A 27,443-nucleotide genomic window follows, 5' to 3' on the forward strand; every position below is an offset into this window, starting at 1 on the left:
TGAAGAATGCATATAACTTGGCAGCCTTCCCATTCCTTATAAGAAAGTTTTTTTTCTTTGAAGATTTATTGTCATTCAAACAAGGTAGACAATTCCAATCAGTGTAGTATTTCTCCCCAAATCAAATAGCCATAGAAAACTACTTAATGCTGTCTTCATCACAGAGCAATGTGACTTGCTTGCCATCTTCTATTCTGCATCTGGTTAGCCTCTTCTTCCAATTCATATTCCTTTTTGCGTGAAAAATATTTGCAGGAAAACCAAATTGTTTCCTTCTTGTAATTCAAATAGAATGTAAGGCTTAAATACAATGTCTAGTCCCACCAAGAGTAAACAAAACAATTGCTAAATAGTAAGTTATAATATTTAAGATCCATTAGTTTGGTAGGTTTTTTGAAACTGGGTTTCTGAAACTGGGATTACCTTTTGTATGTAAGTCTGAATACAAATGGTAGCCCCAGTTTTCTTTAGATCTTGTTCAGTTTCTTATGTCACTAAATTCCAGTTCAATCCAATAAGCCTTTATTGGCATATACATAGCAAAAAAGTATAAAATACAGTAAAAACCATAGAAAAGGGAACTTCACATTTGCTACACATTCAGTTTACACACTCGTTCAGAAATCTTACCACTGAAAGGCAGCAGTTAAAATCTTGACAATTTAAAAGCATAATTACTTTGTCTGGGTCGCTGTGGTTTTCCAAGGAATCTATAATGTGTGGTAGTAAGGTAGATCTTGATTCCTGGTAAAGTGGGCAGTGCAGAAGAATATGCGGGATAGAATCCAGCTGTCCTGTACTACAGGGACAAAGCCTCTTATTGCTCGGTAGACTGTTGACTCTTCCTCTATGGAGCGGAGATGGCATGATATTAAATCTAGCCAGCAAGTAGGCTCTCCTGTAAGAGCGCTGCAATGTAAAAGGCTGGGTTTCCTCATATAAATGGAATTGCCATGTTCATAGGTGAACAGGATTTATTGGCCAAGCACAACAATTGGTTATAATCCCTTTCTAGCAGCCTCTTTTTGATAAGGGTAAAGATATCGGTGAAAGTTAGCAAGTTCAAGAAGTCGTTATCATAGCCCAATTCCCTGATCTTTGCTTGAACTTTTGAGCACCATTTTGAGTGGTGGAGTTCGCTCAAGGTGAGTTTGGTCACAGAGTTGCTGGGGCTTTGGTAGTGGATAGATAACCAAAATTTTATAATGTTTAGCCAGATAGTGGCCTCTATAGAGAATTGGCCAGATTCTAGAATTAGAACTGCATATGGGAAACAGTTTGGGACACCAAATAATTTGTTGAGGAATTTCGAGTGGAAGGATCCAATGGTACTGTTATTAGGGGTTAACCAAATGGGCACTCCATAGAGTAGTTGTGACCGCCTTTGCTTGAAAAACTTGCAGAGCTGAAGGGATATATTGGTTGCCCTGGAATGGAAAAACCTCCTGGTAGCACTGTTGCCTGATTGGTCCCCGGCCATTTATGTCATTAAATTCAATTTCTTCTCCAAAGTACAATAAATCTATGAAATCAATTGTTACGTGGTAAGTCATGTGTTTATTTTTCTTGGCTAAAAATCCATGACATATGGCAACCCTATCATGAATTTTTTGGTCATTAGTTCAGAGAAGGTTTGACATATCTGTTTTCTAAGACTAGGAATAAACCCAAATTGACCAAGTAAATTTCCATGACTAAGCAGGGAATCAGACCCTTTGTTTTACCAGGGTCCACATTGGCTCTGTGTTGTAAGTCACAAATTACATAATTATCATTGATTAATTGGATGTAATTTAGCTAGCATTATCATTTGGATTTAGACCACTGTACAGGAAAAATGACAATCTAAAATAGACTTAATGATAAAATGTGCTTTCCATGATACCTTTGGTATCAGCTTTCATCTTTACAACTGAAAATCTTCAATATTTAAAAAGCATCTACTCTTTTTAAAGATTTCAGTTGCATTAAAGGTGTTTTAAATAATATTATTGCTATTGTAGGCGAGATAGTGAATTCTGAAATTGCAGCATTTGTGTAGTTTCACAATTCCTTCACTAGATGGGGATCAGAAGCAACATAAATAATACTGTTCTCCTCCATTCTCCTTACCTCCATCACTGTCCACATATGGGGGAAATGAAAACACATGATATTGACTCTCTCCTTTGCCAAGCACTTAAACTTCTTTTTCCACTCCCATAAAGATTAATGTTTTTTCCAGAATCCTTTGGGAGGTTAAGCTAGAGAGAGCTGGTTTTGATTTATGTCAGACTGTTAAATCGCTACATGCTATTGTTACTCTAATTATTATGTTGTTTCTTTGCAACTCATTACTAACCATAAAGCGGCCAATAACCACAGAATAAGATCAGGTTATTATTTTTGCAATGAAGAGATCAGTCTAGTGTCCAGACTGTATCTTGGAAACAACATGGAGTTACAGATCGCCTTATACTTGAGCCATTTTCTGCTTTTACAGTATTCCCTCCCATGTATAATTTGTAATCAAGGCTACATGGCAAGGAAAAAAACCCAGCAAAACCTGGTAGAATTTAATAGAGATTGTCGCAGCCCGAAGTTACAAAGAGACTGATAGCCAGAGAGAATGTGGCCTCCGGATGTATGAAGATCTTGGCAACTTGTTCTAGTTCATAAAGATAAAACTTACAAACTAGACGATATTCTGTTAAATAATAAAGAGGGGTTTCCTTATAATAACTTTTATTTTAAAAAAATCAAGGAAACACATGATAAAGAGCTGTTTTACACAGAAGGCTATTGCAAATGTGGCAATTTTCTAATTAGAAAGCACTTTTGAATAGGGGAAGATAAGCAATAGGTTTGCATCACTACCTGAATATTTCACATACATTTTTGTTTCAGGGGCAGCATTGATTTTTAGACCCATTTTCTCCAACCTTGTCTACATCGGCTTGATGAGAGCTGCAGTCCCAAATATTTGGAAGGAAATGCTGGGATAGGCTAGTCTGTGCAAAATATATTAATGTAATGTCTACAGTGAAACAGTTGTATGTGCAATCTATGTGTATACATTTTTTGCAGTGAAAGAATATGTGGATCATGCTTGCTTGCCCTAGAGAAAAGGAATTTGCATTACTTAGATACACATCTCTCTGTCTGTCTCTTTCTCTCTGCAAGCATGTTTACATTTAATCAAAGCAAAATAACAAGTCAAGTGCAACTTGATAAATCAGAACAAATGTAACAATAATTTAACTATCACATTATCATCTCAAAATTTCTCTGGACATAACGAAATGGCAGCCATCCCCTCCTCTTCGCCATCTAAGTAGTGTCAGGGATGAGGAGATTTGTTGGTTGCCAAGATGGGACTGAAGAAAGAGAGAGGGAAACTATGTAGCTCTGCAGTCCTGTGAACCCACCCTCCATTGGCTGTAGCTCTCGACCGGGTGAGTGGTGTTCCATATAAAAAAGATTGCTCATCCTGAGTCGGAAACATGAGTAATGGCATATGGAATGGAGATTTGGAAACATCACTGACTAACGCCTTCCATGTTCTAGAACATTGCTGTGACTCTGTATGTATGTGTACTGCCTTTTCAAGAAGCAGTGTTTTTGCCTCAAGTTAAGCAAGGAGATAGTTCACTGCTGTAGAATCATAGAATAATAGAGTTGGAAGAGACCACATGGGCCATGGAATCCAACCCCCTGCCATGCAAGAAAAGCACAATCAAAGTATCCCTTACAGATGACCATCCAGCCTCTTTTAAAAAGTTTCCAAGGAATGAGCTTCCACCACACTCCGAGGCAGGAAGTTCCACTGTCGGGGGTGTCATGTTATACTCAAGAGCAGGAAACTTGTCCAGACCCCATTACATGGGGTATTGGTGCTACATGGTAGCAGGAGTCACATTACAGGAGGTGAGATACCACATAATATATCTGTTTATATTTTGATATATTAATCTGTCTAGTGATCCAATGTGATGTAGTGGTTGGAGCACTGGACAATATTTTGGAGACAAGAATTTGAATCTTTACTCAGCCAAATAACCCACTGTGTAACCTTGAATAAATACACTCTCTCAGCCTCTGAGGAGTGCAAATTTTTACCAAAAAAAGCCCTGTATGATTGGACTGCTTTAGGTTTGCTATATGTCAGAAATTACTTGAAATCACAAGAAATCTATATAAGTGTACATGAAAAGGTAATTAGACCTTTTAATAAATGTTTTTGAGAAAATGCTAAGTGTTGGGCAAAACATTGGAGTTTTTTTGTTTTTTCTTTGTTTCTGTATAAATAATCCCTTTTTTGGAGTTATCCTTCCTGATATAATCCTGAATTGATTAGATATATTCTTAATAACATCAATTTACAGTACTAGAAAGCCCATGACCTCTTAACCAGTTTGAATGTTTGGAAACCTCCTGCAGCCTCTTATTGTCCAATGACAACCTAAAAATTAAATATAGTTAGGGCTTTTTTTGTTTAGATCTTCTATTGTTTTTAAGTAATATGGGAGGTACTGTTTGCAGTCAAAGCTATGGCTTGGGCCAGTGGAGAGGATGAACATTTTCCTCCTATTTTTCCTCATTAGTAAGCTGCTAATTGCCCAGTGGGACAAAACATCATGATACAATTTTATTTAATGGGTCAAGTAACAGAAAATGTATGCAGGAAAAAGATCATACCGATCCCCTTTCATCCCTGGTGCCTACTGTTTAAACATTAAGAACGGGAAAATCTGAGTATTACACTTTCCACACTATACCCAGTTGTTTTTATACTTCACATACAGACACATACTCTCATGGAAACGCACAAACCATTCAAAAGGATAGGAAAAGAAGAGAAAGAACACCTGTGCACAAAAACATTTAATATTATATTATTGATCTTCCTCTGCTATCTTCAGCCTTAAGGAAACATTGGGCGCATTTTAACTTTGGCAAATGTTACATGTGAACTGAGAAAATGCCTTAGGCTGAATCCACATGAGAGTTGTATCCCAGCTCAGTATCCTCCTCCAGTTTGACCCCATTAATGTCACACTTGTTTTAATTTGAACTCAAAGTGGTCTTGAAAGTTACATAGTTACCCAATCCTGAAATCACCTCATTACAAAAGAGCATTCCTGTCACATTCACGTGTTCACCTTGTTGGATTGTTTAGGTCACAGGCTGCAATTTTTTCTCCCCAGCATGCATATGGATAGATGGATGGATAGAGATTATATATATATATATATATATATACTCTTTTCCCTCTCAGATCTCATGACTTCTCTATTCTCTCTCTCTCTCTCTGTGATAGACTTGTGCGTGTTTCTTCAATTTCCTCCATTTCCTTCAATACCTTTGGGAGCCTGTAATGGTAAGGGCCCTCCCACCTGCAACTAAAGCAAATGAGAGCTAATCTTGGCTCCTCCTCTGCTTTTCGGCACCACAGTTTAATCTTTTTTATTAATCCCAGCAAATAAAAAGAAAAGCCTCATTCCCTGAAAACTACTACCAGTTACCTCTCCTCTAGAGTAGAAACATCTGGAAGGAATAATTAAACCCAAATCAGAAAGATTGAAGCATTTCAGGGAAAAAAGAGGGTTTTTTTTTAGGAAGCCCAAGGAGGAAAGTTCCAGGAAGTCATAACTCTTTCTTACCTGGAAGTGGGGAAGCCTCCTTAAAATGCCTTGGAAAGAGCGCGTGGCACTGGTGCAGGCCCGGAAGAGAAAGCACGAGCACCTGCCTGCAGCACCTCTCCTCTAGAGTAGAAAGAGCTTTAAGAAGATTCCTTTAAATACCTTGGAAAGAGTGTGTGCCATAGTGTAGGCCCAGGAGAGAAAGTATGTGCACCTGCCTGCAGCACCTCTACTCTAGAGCAGAAACAGGTAAAAAGCTTAAGCTTTCTTAAGGCATGCACCTGCCTGCAGCTCCTCTCCTCTAGAGTAGAAACAGCTTAAAGAAGTCTCCTTTAAATGCCTTGAAAAGAGTGCGTGGCATGGTGCAGGCCTGGGAGAGAAAGCGCACACCTGCTTGCAGCACTTCTCCTCTGAAGTAGAAACCACTTAAATGTCTACAACCCAAAGGTTGGCGATTTGAATCCGGGGTGTGGGATGAACTCCTGCTGTTAGGCCCAACTTCTGCCAACCTAGCAGTTTGAAAACATGCAAATATGAGTACATCAATAGATACCACTTCTGCAGGAAGGTAATGGTGCTCGATGAAGTCATGCTGGCCACATGACGTTGGAGGTATCTATGCACAACATCAGCTCTTCGGATTAGAAATGAAGATTAGCACCACCCCCCAGAGTTGGACATGACTAGACTTAATGTCAAAGGAAACCTTTACCTTTACTTTTTACATTGAAGTCAACATTCTCATTTTTCTTAGTAGTAAAATGTTATTTTCCATAAGCTGCACACATGTGCAATTTATGAATTTACCTTTACTCCTAGTAAAAAGAAAACAGGAAAAGAGTATTGTGAACCTTAATCCATGATCTTTTCACATCTCAGTTGAGATTGTTTGCTCATTGTCATATTAATCCTCTCTTCTGTAAAGGAAGGAAGTTAATACGTGCCAATCTGTGTTTAAATTAGAGAAAAACACATTCACTTAACATTCTGAAATAGCGAATATTATTTGATTTAATTATTAGATGTACAATAATTATGCCTTATATTCTGATAATGAATATTGGTGCATGGCTCATAAGGGCCTTGAATTTAATTTGCATTAATAGAATGGACTGAATGGTAGCTGGATTAAAATCTGGTATAGCATCTAAACAACGGGATTTTTAGCTCTTTGAACAAATATTGGACTTGAAGATATCAGCTCCAGCAATCTTATGACTGACCTCTTAAACTGACACCTAAATCCATACAGAAGACTCCGTAAATATGTTTGTAGCTTAGCTGCCTACCTCTTTTTCTTTGTGTAAAACATAAATAGGAATGTTTGAAAAGTGTCCTTACTGACTATAAACTAAAGAGCCCAGTTCCTTCATCTTACAGATTCCCTAGAAGACAAGAAAAAAAGCCACACTTATTGAAGTATGTTCTTGTTCAGGTGTGACACTAAGCCTGAAATACTGTATGTATTTATGTTATCGTAATTCCCTTGGAATCCAGTGTTTCTTGCTTCTGATTGCCTTAAAAATCATAGTTCTTCCTTCCTTTCCTTTTGTGCAGTGTTTACATGATCCATACTTGGTTTAACAGGACACTGAATTCATGAGTGGGATTATCCATGCCTCCGGTTGTAGCTGCAAGAATTCCTCATTATTGACTGCCCTGGCTAAGGCTAGTAGGACATGCAGTCCAATATCTGAAGGGCTACTGAATTTCTGCCATAGTTGGATGTTCATATATCCAAACCTAGCCATCAAAACTTCTGAAATGGCCTGATCACCAATATGGAAAAAATGTTGATTTGTAAGCAGAATGTGATTTATGGAGTTTGGGAAGAGATGCGAACTTGAGGTTGTCTCAAACTAAGAACAGAAGCTTCTAAGCTCCAACTCATGTGGAGTCTGCCGCTCAAGGCTAGACATGTATGGCATTATAAACCATGGATTAGCATTGCAACTGAATACAATATCTGTACTGGGTATTATCTCTGGAACAGATTGTTTTGGACAGGCGTGGGGACTGCAGGGCAGAGGAGGAATTGCCAAAAGTGCTTTCTTTCCCGTTCTGTTGACAAGGCAATTCAGCCAAGTTTCTGGTAATGCCTATAAAGGAATATTTGTCTTGCTACACTAGGACTTCAACTCATCTTGTTTGTTTCCCAAACTCTGTGCATTCATGTATAGACTTCTGAAGCTTTGTTTAATCCCAGTTATTATTTAACAATCAGTTTTTCTGTGGATCCCATTCATCTCCAACCAACCCCTGCCCCTCCCCCCTCAAGAATTTTGTTTCAAGTCCTCTTGATCCAGTCTGTCTTGCTAATATCAATGATGAGCTGCAGCTCACATTTAGCCAGTAGTCCTCTAGGAAGTGAAGACCATAAACCCCAGAAGCCAAATCTCTTCCATCTACATAGTTAGTCATTCACTTTTAGCATCTTCCTGTCCTGTCTTTCAGAACAGACAAGAATGCCACCCGTGCCTCAAACCCTTTCAGCTTCCACCCTAAAGCTTCATAATCAGTGGTGAGCTGCACAAAGGTGTTTCCGGCATTGTTGTTGGAACCCACATGAATAAGGAGAAAGGGTACAGATCTATGTTCTTGCTAAGTTTTGACAAACTGTAAGTGACATTCTGCTTATGTGTGCCATCCTTTTTCGGCTTGTCAGTCTATTACACAGGTGTCACTACACCCCGAGCAATGAGTCCGTAACCAGCAGCACATTTCTTGTCTTCCTGTTGTTTCTCCCTCCCACTCTGTATATATCAAGTAATATATACAAAGTATTTAAAAAGTAGCATGTATCATCAACTTCTGGAAGCGATCGCCACTATTTCTTCTTCTGAATCTGCTGGGGTTTGTTTGATAGACAGTGGATTGATTCTCTAGGTATCAAATCTCTAATGTCATGTGTGACAAACTCTAACTCCATTTAAAATATTAATCAGTAATTAATCAATGGTGAGAGTTTATTGCTTTTCATTTTTAATTACAGTATTTGTGTTAGGATGTTGCTTTGTAGTAATTTTTACTACACATTTGTGTTTTGGGGAAGCATGAATTGTATTTTTTATTGGAATAGATATAAAATATTTAATGAGAACCATATAACTGCATTTAGCATTGCTTATTGGCAATACAGCTATAAAGAGACTTCACATCCCATCTGGTGAACAGCTTTTGCCTTTTAGCAAGTAAATATACCAAGCGTATCTCATGGACATGGTACATGGTCTTGTACACTTTAGGATGAGTGTCTCTTAATTGAGAACAGATTGATTCTAAGATCATGCTTGGTGCTCCCAAAATTATTTTATAAAGCAGATATGGGGGAACATGGGTATCATAACTACCCATGCTCAACCTTTTCATGAACAACCTTGAAAACATCCACTTCAGCTTGAATGTGACATGAGAATAGCCAAGAGAAGATATGCATGGATTGATGAGTTTTTGATTAGTTTCTAAGAAATAAAGGCACAAGTTGTAGCCAGTGGGCACAAAGATGGCTCTGGTTCCAGGAATGGAAATTCACTGTCAGTGATGTGTAGTTGATTCAGTGCTGGACTTGAACTCCAGGCAACCAGAGTTCAAATCTCTGATCAGCTATGGAAGCCTTGCAGATATTCTTGAGTCCTCAACCTCAGATGACAGAAAGGGAAATCTCCCTCTGGACAAATCTTGCTAAGAAAATCCCATGATAGATTCATTTTAGGGTCATCATAAAACAGAAATGACTTGAAGACACACAACAACATGCTGAAATTACACACAGCAATATATACCTTCAAGTAATCTGTAACCTTATGTTGACCCCATGGATTTCATACTGTGTTTTTAGGCAAGGAATCCCCTGAGGTGGTTTTGTCGCTGCCTAGTCCTACAGCATGTGGTTGTTCCTTGGTGGTCCCCCATCCAAGCATTAGCTTGATCTGAACCTGTTTAGCTTCTAAGATCAGACAGGATCTGGTGCCTTTGGAATATTTAAGGCCCCCATTTATGTTTTAAAATACCTAACTTTTCATTCAAAAAGTTACTTTCTTGGAATCCCCATAACTCCAAGGACCTCCAAGCTGCTATTCAGTTGGGTTGTTGTAGGTTTTTTTGGGCTATATGGCCATGTTCTAGAGGCATTCTCTCCTGATGTTTCACCTGCATCTATGGCAAGCATCCTCAGAGGTAGTGAGGTCTGTTGGAACTAGGAAAAAGGGTTTATATATCTGTGGAATGACCAAGGTGGGACAAAGGACTCTTGTCTGCTGGAGCTAGGTGTGAATGTTTCAAATGACCACCTTGATTAGCATTTGATGGCCTAGCAGTGCCTGGAGCAATCTTTTGTTGAGAGGTGATTAGATGTCCCAGATTATAAACCCTTTATCCTAGTTCCAACAGATCTCACTACCTCTGAGGATGTTTGCCATAGATGCAGGCGAAACGTCAGGAGAGAATGCCTCTATAACAGGGCCATATAGCCCGAAAAAACCTACAACATCCCAGTGATTCTGGCCATGAAAGCCTTTGACAAAGCTATGCAATTGATATTTCTGAGAGTTATAGTTCAAAAATGTAAGTTTTTCAAACTATGCATAAATTCCTTCAAAAAGTGTTATAAACTATTTCTGTACTCCTTTTGGGGCCTTGCTAATTTCCCACCCCAAATTCTGGGGCAAGATCTGACTTTTGAGAAAACCACAGAATAATACAGTAGGAAAGAAGGCCTCCAGAAACTGCCACACTTGCATAGAAAATTCCTGCGTGAAGCCTTGGTTCTCAGCTCTAGCATTTTCACAAACATGTAATTTTATTCAGTTCCAGTGTTTTTTAAAATCATTTTGGCTAAACTATTTCTCCAAGTCACCATAAAGAAGGAAGATACTGATTGGGCATCTGTTGTACATTCTTGTGTGAGAAATCAGTGGGAATGTCTTTGAAGAATAATTTGTCCTTTCCTCGGCAACCTGTTAAGTAAGGGGAAAATGGTGAAGGAACGAGGACAGAAAATGAGAGAGAGAGAGAGGGAGAGGGAGAGGAAAAGGTGGCAGAAGGAGATGGATAACAGTAGCATCGTCTACTTTTATCTCTGATCTCTCCATCACTAGTCAACCCCTGTGATCCCCTCCTGAGGGAAGGCAAGTGATAGAAATGTTGATCCTCCCTGATCTATAGCTTTACCTGTCTAAACTTGTGCAAGCCAGAACCCCTTCTATAAAAATAACTGATTGGGGAAATACAGAAGCTCCAGTTTCTTCCTCTTAATAATATCCAAGCTCTAAGGAATGTGGAAGTGATTACAATTATTATAACAAATGCATGTATCTCTCCATTTTATTGTACGATACAGCACATGGGGAACTCTAGTACAGTCATGTGCAGCAATAATTTATTAGTGGTTTAGGACATGGGCCCAGAACAAATTCTAGACAAAAGAAAAACATGTTTGGGTTTTTACAGACTGCTTTGGCAAAAGAGCCAAAGCTACAGTGAGGCATGCCAACATTTGGTATTTCATTTGTACTAGTCAGGGTGACAGCTGACAAATGACTTGGGTTTGGTTTTAATTACCACCAAAGAAGAAAATGCCTTTGCATTCATCTGCAACCAATTTCAAAGTGCAAGAGATACACAGGAAAGATATTTGTGGTATTTCACTTGTCTGCATAATATTTTTTAAATAAGTAAGTAAACAGATTTAAAATAATCAAATAGTTGATTCTTTGGGGGTTAGCATGAGTTTTTAGGGCTGAAAGCAAAACTAGATGCAGTAGTCTTGTTTAAAACAGTGTTTCCCTTCAATTATATTGAATTTATTTATACAATTCCACTGAAACATACTGTTTCCAGTATATGTATATTCTCTACTATCTCCTTTCAGTCTTGGGGGAATTATGGTAATATAACAGGTTGGATCTAGACTTTATTATACTTACGGTAGTTCCATTAATGGGGCTTGTTAATCAAGTCTAATTTAAAATGCTAATCAGGGCTGACCCCGTTTTGTTTTATGATGGAGCTGGTGAAAAAAATTGGATTAAATAAATGGGTTTAAAAATCACAGGACCTGGCAGCAAGTCCAGACACAGACCTGTCAGTCCTGGGATATGGTCCCCTGCCATTTTGAAAACTTCCTTTGCAGTGGATTTTACAAATCTGCAAGATGGACAGGGAACATCTGGCAGAATTATTTTTAAAAAAATTCTCTCCAAAATGTGCTGATATCATATATGCGCTCATGCAGATATCTCAGTGTACCCGAAATAAGATTTCTTATTCTCTCTCTTCACCCAACTATAAATTCAAGCTCTGTTTAATTGAATAAAGATCAGAACGAAGGAATGGTTGCAGAGAGTTCTAATCGTAATTGATTTCCAATTGTGCTTCCGTTTAGCCACCTGTGTGTCTGTGACTCTATTTTTTGACAGCCCTGATCAGCTGTTTTGGGCTTTTAAAATGTACACATAATAATAATAATAATAATAATAATGATAATGATAATGATAATGATAAGAATCTTTATTTATACCCCACTGGGGACTCGGGGCTGCTTACATGAGGCCAAGCCCAAGCCCAACAACGCAATACAATAAATAAACTCAAAACACAAACAACAGCATGATAAATTACAGAAAACATAAAATATAAGAACACAGCAAACAAAATAAAATTACAATAAAATCATTCATAACATAGAACAGTGAGTGGGCCGCATGTACAGAATAAAATATGAATGCTAAAAACATGGCTAAAAACATGATTATGACAAACCTGAAGAATCCGCAAACAGCCTTTAAGTCCGTGGTTCTCAACCTGTGGGTCCTCAGATGTTTTGGCCTTCAACTCCCAGAAATCATAATAGCTGGTATACTGTTGTAGGCCAAAACATCTGGGGAGTTGTAGGCCAAAACATCTGGGGACCCACAGGTTGAGAACCACTGCTTTAAGTGATCTCTCCCTTCACCACCAGCACTCTAGTACCTACTGAGAAACATGGTATGGTGCTTTTAGTATTCGACTAGGGCTCTGAGAGATCAGGGTTCCCATCCCTGCTCAGCCATGGAAACCTACTGGGTGACCTTGGGCACATTACACTTCCTCAGCCTCAGAGGAAGACAATGGCACTCACCCCCCCCCCCCCAAAAAAAAAAGAAAGAAAGAAAGAAAGAAAAGAAAACTTGCTAAGAAAATCTCATGATACATGAACATTTGGGTCACCTTAGGCTGGCGATGATTGACAGACACAACAAGAAAAACAACTTTTTTTGTAGTTTGCACAACATTCATAATTATTGCATTGCATTCTAGAATGTTACTAGTCACAGCAATATTCTTTTGTGGTTTCTTTCTTTTCTGTATTTTATTTTTAAAAAATTCCAAAGGAATAGGTAGCACCATAAGATGTGTGGCCAAATTCTGCCTTCAGGTAAAAATGAGTGTAATCCAAGTCAAGTTTTGCCGTCCCTATTTTTATCCCAGTCACATTCACTATAATAATGCAGTTGAGTTGGTAGCCCCTCTTGATCTGCTTTATTACAAAAATGTCCTCAATTTGTGACGCTATTGAGATGAATGGAAATTTTCATGAGGCACGGCCCAGCTACTACTTTTAGCAGAACTCTCCTGAAGACACAGGTGGTTTTACTTATTGGCTTTTACTCTATTTCTTCCTCTGGAAATGGATAAGAAGGCTGCCTGCTGGGATTGAGTAAAAGGCCAGAGCCAGTAAGGCATTGTTGATCTATTTTTGAGCAGCAGCTTGAATTCATTTGAAATTTGGAGCAATTTGATAATAGAATTGTAAAATGTTATTCTGGCCTACAATCCAACATTCATGCTAGGGCCTAGGGACACCCTGTGGCTTAGCGAAATGCTCAGGAAAAGCAGCTATAGATTAGTCGACCAAAGCTGTGCAGTTTGCATGGAAATCTTGTGAAGGCAGAGGAACTGCCTTGGGAAATCGCCAGTGTTTTTATGCTATTGTGTGAGATAGTATTTCTTAGACTTGTTCAGTCTTTCCTATGGTTTCTTCTCAATCTGTATCAGATATGTGGTATATTCTTAGCATTAATGCAATTCATAAAATGTAGGCCAGAGAAAATTATGTTTAAACGCTCACTTTCAGCACATCAGACTTGAGAACTTTCTCACGAAATGATACTCCACTTTACATTGTAACATATTTTGCAGGAGGAAAAAATATGTGTGGGCTGAGAACCCCCTTTTCCTTACATAATTATAGCACTTTAATTCAACTTTAGCTGCCATGGCTCCATCCTGTGGAGTCTTAGGATTTGTAGTTTAGGAAGGGGCATTTAGAATTCACAACTAGAGAGCTCTAATACCTCACCAAGGAAGGTAGTCATATGTGTGGACCAGGCATGTAGCCAGGGGGGGGGCTCGGGGGGCTTCAGCCCCCCCCCCCGAAATTCTCATGGTGGTTCGCGAAAAGGCCTTACTGGTGCATTATTTAAACTGTTATGTTTATTAATATCATGATTTGATCACCATTCTCAATATATCCCATATGTATGGGGGTATTGGGGTAATGATACAAAAGGTTTGCTAGGCTAGACCCTCTTTCACTCAGACTCAGCCCCCCCCCCGAAACTCAGCCCCCCCCGAAACCCCCCCTGAAAATTTTTTAGCCCCCCCCCGAAACGAAATCCTGGCTACGGGCTTGGTGTGGACACACAAATATGTATGTTTAAGTCACAGTTTTATATTCTCTGGTAAGGAGCCACGAAACAGGGTGCTTATAATCAAAGACCTGCATTTTCCCTTTCTTAAAAAAGGAAAGACACAGTTTTCAGACATGCTTCATTTTGTGTTACAATAATTTCATTTTACTAGCAAACTGGAGGTTAAACCAACTTCTCATATGTGGAGTTGGGACACAACATATCCCATGAAAAACTTTCACACATACACACACACACACTTTGTGTGTTTTGTGATGTTACCTGGGAACTGCTCTGAGTCCCCTCAGGGAGATGGAGCGCTATATAAATGAAGTTTTATTATATTATTTATTGTGTGTGTGTATGATTTGTTCCTTATTTCATATACTCAAGGGGTTTCTTGATGCATTTATGTGACACACTTACACATTGCAGCTGACACACTGATATGTCACAATTATTGCTTTTGTGATGTTTTATATCGTTTAATGTTTTTATCTATATTATGTTTTATGTATACTGATTTGTTGGAAACTGCCTTGAGTCGCCAATTGGCCGAGAAAGGCGGTATACAAATACAGTAAATAAAATAAATAAATAAAATAAATACACAGTTTGGAAAGCTCTGGCTCAAATAGAACTTTTTTCCAGACTGGCATTTTTCCTGCAGGAATGATTAAGAGTACTACAGTATAATAAACACTTTATCAAACAAGTATCAGACATTCTCATTCTCATTCATTAACCTTGCAATTCCATATACATATATTTCATTGGAAATAAGCTCTTGGATTTCAAGGAAATTGCTTCCAAGTAAGTGTGCAGAGAATTACAGCTTAAGACATTTTCTTAATATCTCTTTAGATCTCCTGTAAACCATTATTACTATCAATCTCAGGTTCTTTTTTTCTCACATGTCTCATTTCAGTAGAAATAACAAGGACAATATTCTGGATGTGCATCACAAACTGTGAATACTGGTCATGTATTTGATTCATGTGTTCGTCATGGTATGAACCTCAATTAATATCCAGAAAATGTGTCAGCCAGGAATAAAAAAACCCCAAAATAACAGGGTAGGCAGATTGCAAAAGACAAATGAGAATTGAGCAGAGGCAGACAAAATGGAAAATAATATATGCTACCTTTTTGATTCTAGAATTGATTTTAAGCCAACAGTCTGTTTCACATTAGATTCTTAAATAGTGAGGTGGGTGCTGCATGACAGGATATCCTGGCAAATATATTGAGTCATTTTCTGACATTTATATCAAAATTAATTGTCTGGGCTTTGTCAAGTGAAATCTACCCTGTATAAGTTGCAATAGAGATACAATGTTATTAAGTAAAGGTAGGCAGCATCATATTTCTTGTGTAGATCAAGCAATAGACTCTGCCACCGGCTCTTTGAAACCAAGTAAATGAGTGTAAAATCAAAGTTGGCAGTATATTTGCTCATTTCAACAAAGAGCCCCTAAGCTAGTTGAAAGGAGGCTGTGTTTTTGAAGGTTATATGGCAAGAATTCATTTTCTAAATAAATATTTGTCAGACCAAGATTTCCTTCGCTATATGGGAAGACTTTGATTCTGCTACACTTGGATGGATTTTTGTGTTCTAAGTTTGTGAAGTTGTTGTCTCTTGTGTAACCTCTGATTATGAATGTGGTCTATTTGAATGGAATATACTTCCAAGCAGATGTTAGAATCCATACCTCGCAGTACTAAAAATCAATTTGCAGTGGGGTAAGTCACATTGAACTCAATGTGCCATGCTTCTGAATGGACCGTAAGTTTGCACTATACAGTTTATTATTTCACATTTTGATCTGCAAGATAAAATGTGCTAGGACAGTATGCTTGTGGTAACCATGATCTTTGCCTTGATCCAGCTATTCTCTCATATCAGAAATATTAAGCTCTGTGATGATGGGAAATGACACTACACATGCTTAGATGAACTTCTGTCTGTTTTATTACTTTGTTTATAGCAGTGCTTAATCTCTATAACAACAGTCCTACTAAACTCTGGCTCAGATAAAACCTATATTACTTTTCACCAGCCAAGATAGGTTAGAGAAAGCAGTAGGGGGTAATAGATTTATTTTCTGGTTTCAAGTTTTCGCATGACAGTGACTACAGATGTAAGTAGAAGATAGTAATGTAATACAGGTTGAGTATCACTTCTCTGAACTGCTTGGGGCCGTAAATGTTTTGTATTTGAATATGTTTTTGTTATTTTGTAATGCTTGTTTATACATAATGGTATATCTTGGATATGGGACCAAAGTCTAAATACAAAATTAATTTACATTTCATAGACACTATTTTTGGATACACTATTTTTTAATAATTTTGTGTATGGAACAAAGTTTGTATACATTGAACCATCAGAAAGTGATGGTGTTAGTATCTCAGCTGAATTTTGGAGGTTTTTTGGAATTCCAGGTAAGGGATTTCAACCTGTAATACAATATGAAGCAATTGCTCTTACAATATAGAAATTTCTCTAATTACCCGTATTTAAAATCATATCTACAAAATTACAGTACAATTTGGATTTTTTATTTCAAAAAAACTAACATGCATTATGATACACATGCAAAAAAATCAGGGCTAGGCAGAGGATGATTTTTTTTTTAAATTTACCAACAATTGAGAATACCATCTTCCTGGTACCTGTTTCCTCATGATGGGCCTGAGACAAGTCCAGGAAATAGTAGCCAATGCATCCTAGATCTATCTGTCCAAGTACTAGAGCCATCACAAAATTGACATTCTGAGAGCTAATTCAGAAGGATAATAAGCACAGTAGAATCAAAGTTCACTGAAAGGTCTAGAAGAACTAAAGGGGTCACATTCCTTCAATCAATATCCTGGTATTATATCCACTGGTGTGACTAAACTTGGCTTTGTCCATTTAACTTAGACATAAGCCTACTTTACCAGGCCTATATCTAAGTTAAATGCACAAATTAAGAACTTTGGTCCAAAAACAAGGTGCTGGCTGCTGAAGCTGATGAACAACTGCATTGCATCCTGTCAGATCCCCCAAAACTGGAGGAAAGCAAGAGCCATAGCCGTCTTGAAACCAGGCAAAGACGGTAATGATCCAAAAAGCTATCGACCAATCTCCTTGTTGTACCATCTTTACAAAATTCTGGAGAGATTTATTTTGCATACAATTATGGAAAAAATAGACCCATGCATGATTCCACACCAAGCTGGCTTCGGGAAAGGCAAAAGCTGCACATCACAAGTGTTGAACCTGATTCAGCACATAGAAGATGGTTTTGAAAGGTAGCAGATTACAGGAGCTTTCTTCCTAGACCCGTCAGCAGCCTATGACACTATAAATCATCGCCTTCTCATGAGAAAAAATTATAATGTCACAAAGGACTACCACCTCATCAGCCTCATAGGGAATCTGCTACAAAACATGATCTTTTTGTTGAATTCCAGGGCCAGAGAAGCAGATGGCGAAACAGAAGAACTGTCTGCCTCAGGGGATTGTGCTTGCTCCATCAAATGATCAGCCACTGCCAGAAGGGACAAAGAGTTTCATCTATGCTGACAATCATGCCATCACCGCTCAAGCATGGAGCTTTGAGATGGTTGAACAGAAGCTCTCTGAAGCTTTAGGTGCTCTTACTGCCTATTACAGGGGAAACTGGCTGATACCTAATCAATCTAAAACACATACATTTGCTTTTCATCTTAATAACAGACAAACATCTTGATCTCTGAGGATTACCTGGGAAGGAATCCCACTGGAGCATTGCAGCACACCCAGATACCTAGGAGTTACGTTGGACTGGTCTCTAACCTACGAGAAGCACTGCCTGAATACCAAACAAAAAGTGGGTGCTAGAAACAATATCATACGAAAGCTGACTGGGACAACCTGGGCCTCACAGCCAGATACCGTGAAGACATCTGCCCTTACAATTTGCTGCTCTGCTGCTGAGTATGCATGCCCAGTATGGAACACATTTCACCATGCTAAAACAGTGGATGTAGCTCTTAATGAGACATGTCACATTATCACAGGATGTCTGCGCCCTACACCACTGGAAAAAATTACACTGTTTAGCCGATATCGCACCACCTGCCATCCAGCAGGAAGTAGCAGCCAATAATGAAAGCATCAAGACAGTGACATCTCCGGCCTATCCCCTGTTCGGATATCAGCCAGCAAGCCAATGCCTTAAATCAAGAAATAGTTATAGCAGATAATCTGGGATCAGATCCTGGGATATAAGGTAGTTTAGAAGAGTCATCAGTCATAGGAAAAAACTCTCCCAGTGACCTTGGCAAGTCCCACTCTCTTGGACTCAGAGGAAGGTGGCAGCAAAATCTCTTTTAAAAAGTCATGGCAAGATAAACTCCAGGACAGTGACTCGGAAGTGACTTGACAACAAAAACAATAAGTGCATAGCAGAAAGCTCAGCTACATTTTTGCTTAGAAGAAAAATTGACTATTCACCCCCATCAATATCTGCTCTGCTCCTTTTATAATGTGAATCTGTTGGAGAGCAAGAAAAATATGAGTAAATGATAGTTTTATTTGGCAAACTTGTAAAACTGAAGCATTGCTGACTTTGATGATAGATGGTTATCAGAGAAGTTAAATCTCATGGTGTAGTGGTAGTGATTGTGTTAACAGTATTGAGTCAATTTTACTTCTATTCTTCTTCTTTAAAAAGGCAGTAATAAAACAAGCAGTGTCTTGTAACTTATAAATCTCCATCTTGATTTTGATGTATTTAGTGCTCATTGCAATATTGTGCTCTTATTAAATGGTAGTGTAACTGCAAACTAGATGTTAGTTAACATAAAAATGTACATATTTTTGTCCTTGACATTTTAAAGATGGTGTCAGGATGGAAAAATACTGATCCTTGAATAAATTATCAATTTGAGGCTTTGTTATAAGACAAAAGCACAACCTGATCCTGACTTTGTGTTATTAATCTATATCTCTTTGGAAACCATTATTTTGAGAAGTTCTTTTCTTTCATCAATTCAGGTTGCCCCTGCTATTAAAGAGAGGATGATGAAAAAAGGCAGCATGATGTTGGGGTACCAGCCACATCGTGGCAAAGCGAATTTCTTCCGCCAGGTTATTATCAGCCCTAAGGTGAGCCGTGAAGACATGGATTTCCTGCTTGATGAGATCAACTCACTTGGGAAAGATTTATAGTTGATGTTCCACAACATTTGTCTCTCCGTGTGTGTGCGTGTGCGTGTGCGTGTGTGTAGAGTTTCAAGATTAAGAATGTCTATGGCAGGACGGTGCTAGCCTTGGGACTGATGGGACAGTACTATGAATGCAAGAATTTTGCTGACTGAAATGCTAATTAGTAAATGAAATGTTGACCTGACCAGTTGTACATGTTGAGTTGCAGATGTATTTCCATCTACTGGGTTCCCTTTTACCTGAAACATTATTTTCTGTAGAAGTCAAAATATTGAAATTTGTGCTTCCTCTCTTCTCTGATGTTTTGAAAAAATAATTGTATATTGTTTCTGAATCACAGTTCATATCTCTATTGCTCAAATGTCAGTAAAGTATTTCTGAAGTATTTTAGATGCATATTAAAGACAAAGAAAATTTAGAGATATATATGTATCTTTAAATATATGGATGGGTGGATGGGTGAATGCATTAATGGGTGGCTAGTGTGTGTCTCCTGGAGCTGTATTTTTTTATGCTGTGTGGCTATTTAAAGTAAGGGTTACTATATTGATTAATCCACTGGTGTGTTTTTTAATGATGTCATCTGAGCAGAATGTAATTTGGGAAAATACTAAAGATAAGATAAATTCATTTTGAAATGTGCTCATGATTTTCAAATAGAGACGTAGTCGGAAAGCTGCAAAGACCCATATTGGTTTCTTTCCCCCATTGAATTAATTTACTGCTATATGTTTTAACAAACTCATGATCATTTTTGCATCACTGTTGGACTTCCAACTGTGTTTGCAAAGCTGAATTTGGAGGTTACATTCATAGTGTGGTGTAATTAATTTATTAGAGATTTGTTTTACTTGCTGCTATCAGTTCTGTATGACATAAAATGTATTTATAGCGTATAACAGAATTTTCCAGCTTCAGCACTATGGTAGTACCTTTTTAGTAGCATATTCAAGTCTGATGAACAACAAACCCCTGGGTTTTTCATTGACTATTTTAATTAAAAGTAATTGATAACTCTTCAGAATAAATTCAGTCTCTTAAAAAACAGCCTTGACTATTGTCAATTTCTCAAATTCCAAATGTTCCAGCTTCCTCTATGCCTTTTACACTAATAATTTGCCTCCTTTTTTTCCAATGTGCTGTCAAGTTGACTTTGATTTATGGCATCTGTGTGAATGAGAGTCCTGCAAGTCACCCTATCTTCAACTGCTCTTCCCGGATCTTGAGACTCTGAGCCATGGATTCCTTGATTAAGTCTATCCATTTAGAATGAAGTCTTCCTCCTTTCCTCCTACCTTCTATCTTAACAGGCATTATTGCCTTTTCTAGTGAGCCATGTTGTCTCATGATATGGCCAACATACATCAGCTTGAGTTTTGTCCACTTGGCTTCTAAGGTGAGTTAGAGGAATGGAAAAAGTGGTTGTCAGGAAGGGGGGGGGCAAAATGGTAGGCCTGCATTTCCCCTCCTATTCCACAGCCTACAAGCAACTGCCTTCAAACATGTATCTTTATTGTTTCCTACCTCTGCTGTGCTCCATTAATAAATCTCACAGGGCCACTGTCTCTCTCTGCCAAGATAATTTCCTTGGCGGCTTCACTGTTTATTATTGCTACTACTTATAGGTCAGACAGTCATGGCAGGTTGACGTAAAAGAGAAAGAGAACCTTGTGGTATCCTGATTTATAGCAAACTCTTATCAGCTGTTGACACCTCCAGAACTGACTCTGTTTGATCAGAAAGTGTCTTACTCTGCCTTTCTAGGCACTCACTGAAACATCTTTATACCCTTGGTGACCTTGTTTCTTCATATGCATTAAGGATTATCCCTTTTTCCTGATACATATAACTCCAACAGTGGCTACTATGGAACCTCAGATTCATCATTCTTCATCCATAACTGGGATCTGAACTCCACTGGCTGACTCTCAAAGGAGATATGGATAGGATACCTAGAAGGAAGAAATGTCTAGATGAATCTTAAAGGTAAAGGCAAAGGGTGAGCAGGATATAATTCACAGGTCAGCACAGTAGAGTTCTCTAATTGCTATAATTGCTTTACTCCAATTTAAATCTTGCTCTTGTCTTCATTACAATCTTGAAAAGTTGAATAGTCAAACACTACCCTTCACTTCTGAGGTCCCACCATTTCTAAACACTGTATCATATACCAAACTAGGAAAATCAGTAGCACAGGATTAGTAAACAAGTAGCATTTGAAACTCTACCTAGCCATAGAAACCCACAGGTGGTCACTGTCAAATCACATTCTCACAGCCTTAGAAAATGGCAAAGGCACCTTCCCACGTTGAACAATTATTTCCAAGAAAAACCCATGATAGCCTTGGAGTTACTATACATTTGAAATAACTTGAAGGCATAAAACAATGAATGAATGGAGAGAAAAGCATAATATCCTATGCACACATATATATGCAGCTGTCAATTGCTCCCTTGGTTCAAACAGCTTGTCAGGTAAGTATATTTTCTTGCTTCCTTGGTTTTATATTATGATACTGTGGGGGCACCTTGGTTGTCCTCATGAAGAAAATGGTGTTAACAAATTACTGAGTCTATGACATTGCAATCCTGTACCAAAAAGGGCCAGGGTTTAGCATAGGAGGTTCACTATCAGCTGCAGTAAATCTTGCTAATTGGAAGGTTGGCAGTTCAAAGCCCAGGTCAGGGCGAGCTGCTGACCTTCAGCTCAGCTCCTGCCAATCTAGCAGATTGAAAACAGCAATTGTGGGTAAATAAATAGGTACCGCTTTAAGAGTGGAGAAGTATTTAGGAATAAGGAAATGCCAGAAAATGCTGATGATTTGATCAAAAGGAGGAAGTTTGTGAACAAAAGCTCTTCAGCAGATGGAGCAACAGCAACCCCACCCCCACCCCCCCAGTGACTGGAATCAAGCACAGCCTCCAAGATACTAAAGGTGGGGAAAAACTTATATATACCTTTATCTATGTACAGTCTTGTTTTTGTATAACGGCATTTAATGTTTGCTGTATATGTGTTCCATGATCCACTCTGAATTCCTTTTGGGATGAGAAGGATGGAATATACTGTAAATACTGTAAATAAATAAATAAAAGGAAGCCACATTCATTTTGATAGATTTTACTTCCAAATGAGATCCCAACCTAACAGTCCATTTGTTGGTTGAAGGGTGGGGTTGGGGTGATGATAGTTTTTCATTGCAGTTTTATAATCCAGAAAAACATATTGTCAGAAGAGACCTAAGATACTGCCCAAACTTAAAAGAAGTAGGTATACCACTTTGCAAAATTGTAAAAGGCTGGTGGTGTGGAAAACAAAATTTTGTGTTGTATCCAGTGCAAGCAATCCAGGTGCCCCCATTTCAAGTTTCTTCATTGATACCTCTAAAATCATCACTTCTTTTGTGATGTTTTGTCTTCTTCTTTTGTGCCAGCCCAATTTATTGCAAGAATAAGGTGAGAACATCACTTTATTGTCCATGTACTGTCCTTTTGTCTCATTTTCCTCCCTTCTCTAGAAAGGAGAAACAGTCTAGAAGTGCTTAGGGATTCTGGAAGTTGTTGTTCTGAAAGTTAATTTTCCTACTTTTTATCCCCCCCCCCCAATCCTTTTTTCTACACTTGCATGCCAACAGTGCATAAAGGAATGTGAAAACATCCCAGGCCTTTGCAAAATGGAATATCCACTGCACAATTCTCATTGCTGTTAAAGCTAAATTTTTGTTGTCTGACTCCAAAGTGTCTCTCATGGATCTACAGGTCATCTGGGAACTTGAGTTTGCAAACTTCATTGGTGAGCAGCTTTTCGTATGCCCTGAGTGAAGGGGGCATTTTTCAGATCATGGCTAGCCTGTCTATTTTTATAACGCAAGAGCTGTTTCAGATACTTAGCATATGCTATGTATTACTCTGATTCCTGAATTAGCATACAATATAGCATTGCAACAGCTCCAGCCAGCAAAACACTGCTCCTTCTCACTTATTCCTGTGGATTTGAAATGATCTTATCCCTTAATTATGTCAGCAAATCCAGGCAAGTTATCAAACTCTAAGAAATTATCCAATCTCCATTCTATCGGTTGGCTAGTATCTTCTGCAGAGGGAGGAGGGAATTGTTCTGCCAAAATATTGTAATTGTGCAAATAATGTAATCGCACATAAATTCACTATGTCATGATTAGACATGCTAATTGCAGACTGAATGCAGAACTCAAAACAGCTCCAGTTGGCAAATGTATTGTGTACCTCAAGTGGAAGGGGACAAAATGGAGGAATTTCCCTCCCATTTATAATTGAATCACACCATACAAAATTAGATGCTATTGTTTCGAATATTGAATTACCTATTATTGTAATTTAGTAACTAGAAAATAATTAAACAGCAGTGATATTGAAATGCAATGGGAAAAAGGCAATTTGGAATGCTAACAGGAAAATTATCAAAAACAGGTCTGGGGTGATCCGATGAACATTTCATACAGTCCTAATTGACAATAGCATATGTTAATTGCTGTATTGTGATAGAATTAGTGAATGTTGATATTGACTGCATTCAAATCAGTGTGCTGAATCCAGATTTAGGACCATGGAACTGAGTTTGGGGAAGTAGACATTTCCGTTACTACCTCCTCCTCATACTAGGTACTCCAGCCCACTGAAAATTATGCAAAATGGATTGGAAAACACCTCCCTCCACAAGAGGGGATGTACTGTGAAAGAAAGTGTTGTAACCTGATTAGAGAAGGCCTCCTCAGATATAGATGGGAAGATAACAACCAAGATAACAAGTCAGAGCAAGAGGATGTTAGCAATCCAATCATGGCACTGGCAGAAATGGAGCCTTGCTCATCCCAGACAATGCTTCAAGTCAGGAGGAAGATACATTGGCACTTCAGAGCATCATAAATTAAAATGCCAGTTGCAAATTTTCAGGAAATACCCTACCCCACTTTCAAAGGAAGATGCTGAACTAACAAGGCTGCTTTACTGCTAAATAGCTCAGTCAACTTGCATTGCAGTAAGCAAATCACTCCAACAGTCGTTTTCTGTTTTTGGACTTTATGGCTCCCTGAACATAAGCATGTAGCTTGGATTCATCTTTCGATTAGCTCCTATTTTGGTTTTAGATCTGTTTAGGACTCTTTATCCAATTTGGAATTCAGAATGTGTATGACCTTAGATTTGCCTGGTTTTCTGCTATTTTCTCCTGTGAACTCTGAGTGCATTCACCTGGACACTTGCCAGACTTAAGTAGAACAGGGAAGCCCTGAAAACTGAGCAAATGTGACTCCCATCCATAGAGGGCATCTCATAAGAACACCAAGTAGAGGGATAGCAGATGAGACTAAAGTCTTGGCTAGTTCAGGGTTCTCAAATTTATTTATTTATGAAATTTATACCCATCTATAATGATTAGGGACTTATTTGTGAACAAATCCCACCAGCTGTACCACCACTTGTAATGGAATGTGGCCTATTTAATTAAAATCAAAAGCTGTAAAAAGCTGGAACACTCTCCTGGCCAGATAACCTTTTAAAGAACACTGGCTACCACCACACTTAATAGAAACATTTAGCCCTTGGCTTGATTTGAGTTATCTTTAGGCTAGAATATGCTGGGTTTGCACTTAGGCTTTGTGTTCTGCGGTAACAATAAGGAGATTTCTTTTTAAAATACACGCTGCCACCATTAACTTAGATTTCTTCTATAAACTGCTTTAGATCTTCACACACAGAGGCACACTGAGACAGGGGTGGTGAACAAATAACAATGTTGTTTATTTGAGAGAACATGAACAATAAAGGCTTTAAGTTTGGCGGTTTCAATATTGAATAAAGTGTGTTGTTTCTTTAAACAGTTCAAAACTTAGTTGCAAATAACGCTCCTCTCTCCCTTGAGAAAACTACTGACAGGATTCCTCTCTGCCTAGTAATCCTATACTCCCCACAGGTCCTTCTTGGATCTGTCTCTCCACTTCACCAGCTATCCTTCCCAATAGCTATAAATCTTCTCACTAGCTAGCTCTGCTGACTAACTGACCAATTTCAGGCTTCATTATCTCTTCATTACTCACATCAAACCCTAACTCCTCCTCCTTTGACACACAGACCCAATCTGAGCTGTCAGGTTTTAAAACACACCCTTAAAGTCATTTCTTTCTCTTTTCTCAAGTTCAGCTCCGCCCACTCTTTCCTAGCCAATCACAAACTCCCCTCATTTCCCTCCAAGATGCTCCTAAGCACCACCCCCTCCAGGAAATGAATTTCTAAGATGAATGCCCCAAGCACCCTTCTAAATGGCTGCTGAACTTCCTGGACCTACTACTTGAGCTTACTTTGACCTTTCAGAAAGGTATGCATTTCATCACACCACCCTTCTCACCCTGAAAGGGACTCCGAGCACCTTACAAGTTATTTGTACATACAATATATTATATTATTAGCATAGCACAATATTAGTATTATATATTACTATATTGTACTATACCACTATACTGTAATATTATTAGTAATATTACATGTAATATAAAATATACAATTATGATATTATTATTAGTATTATATTGTATTACATTATAATATTATTAATATTATATTTGCCCCTATAAAGCTCAAAAACAGGACATGAGTGTAACAGCACCCTCCCATGCATACATTTCAGGAATCCAGGACTAGTACTCATTAACAGCTTTAGTCTTCAGCTGGGTTATCACCTTTGGTGATGGACCCTATTGCATTACACAGTGTGCATCCCAGTGCTAGTCTGTCCCCTGCTCACAAATATATTGTCACTAGCTATTGATGGTCAAATCCATCAATAGGTCCAAATCCCACAACATTCCCATCACCTACCTTGGAGCAACAGGTCCCTTCCACTGGCATTCAAGTCTTGAACCTTTTGGATATATCTTAGTGCATCTTGATAGAGCAACTTAAATTATGATAAAAAAACCTAAGTGTGCATTTTGATGTAAAGTAATTCCAAGAAGGAGTTTTCTTACAAAAGTAATATTCATTGGTGGTTTTGCCAGTTCCTTCCTCTGAAATATAGCTTACAGCACCTGGTAGTCACTGGCAGTTTCCCATCCATTTATTAACCAGTGCCGATCCTGCTTGGCTTTCAAGATTAGGAGGGACCTAGTGTCTTTGGGGTATTTAGGCCTTATGTGCACATTATAAGTTTCAAAATATCCCCCCCTTGATTTGCATAAGAATTGACTTTTGAATTCCTTCCCCAATTTGCACCCTGGAAGGCAAGGTCGGGGCTTTATTATAAATTCGATAGCATTGTATAGTTTTGACTAAACCAACCAATTTAGCATTTTATGTTATGAATCATCTATTTCAATGTAATATATTTGGATTGCCAAAACCTGAGTATAGTGCCTATACTGAAGCAAGTGTACATTAAGTCACAGTTTAATAAACAAAAGCTACTACTCATTATTAGCAGATTGTTAATAGCATCCCTTTTTTTCCAACTAGCCATTTCCAACACACGTTGCTGTGACCCAGACTGTGTATATGTGTTTTGTGTGTGTATATATTTGTATATATGTCTATATATGTGTGGTTTTGCACATGCGTTGTAATTTTTTTGTTTTTTGGCTTTTTATGTCTCTTCTGTTGAGTTTTTCAGTGTTTTATGAGTGACAGTCACTCCTTGGCCTGATAGGTGCATTGTGTCCAAATTTGATGTCAATTCGTCTATTGGTTTTTGAGTTATGTTAATCCCACAAACAAACATTACATTTTTATTTATATAGATTTTGTTAACAAGTGGAAACAAACATAAATCTGTCCTTAACTCACAGTCCTTCTAATTTAAAGTGCACTCCAGTCAATTAATCAATTAGCTTTGAATGATTAAACTCACTAAATGACATATTGGTATTTCATATTCAATAAACGTTGATATAGGAAAACATAGATTAGGTAATTTAGAAATAATGTAGT

General features: G+C 38.2%; 1 protein-coding gene across 1 annotated transcript in view; it reads left to right on the plus strand.

The window, feature by feature from the left end:
- Window positions 1-20,534, plus strand: part of GADL1 (glutamate decarboxylase like 1) — a 117,799-nt gene extending 97,265 nt beyond the window's left edge. The window contains exon 15 of the mRNA XM_060781876.2: window positions 19,317-20,534. Coding sequence (XP_060637859.1) covers window positions 19,317-19,490 — 174 coding nt within the window. The 3' untranslated portion in view covers window positions 19,491-20,534. The remainder of the gene's footprint in view (window positions 1-19,316) is intronic.
- Window positions 20,535-27,443: the final 6,909 nt, after the last annotated feature.

Source organism: Anolis sagrei, chromosome 6 (genome assembly GCF_037176765.1).
Source record: "Anolis sagrei isolate rAnoSag1 chromosome 6, rAnoSag1.mat, whole genome shotgun sequence".
In the NCBI taxonomy this organism is placed as follows: domain Eukaryota; kingdom Metazoa; phylum Chordata; class Lepidosauria; order Squamata; family Dactyloidae; genus Anolis; species Anolis sagrei.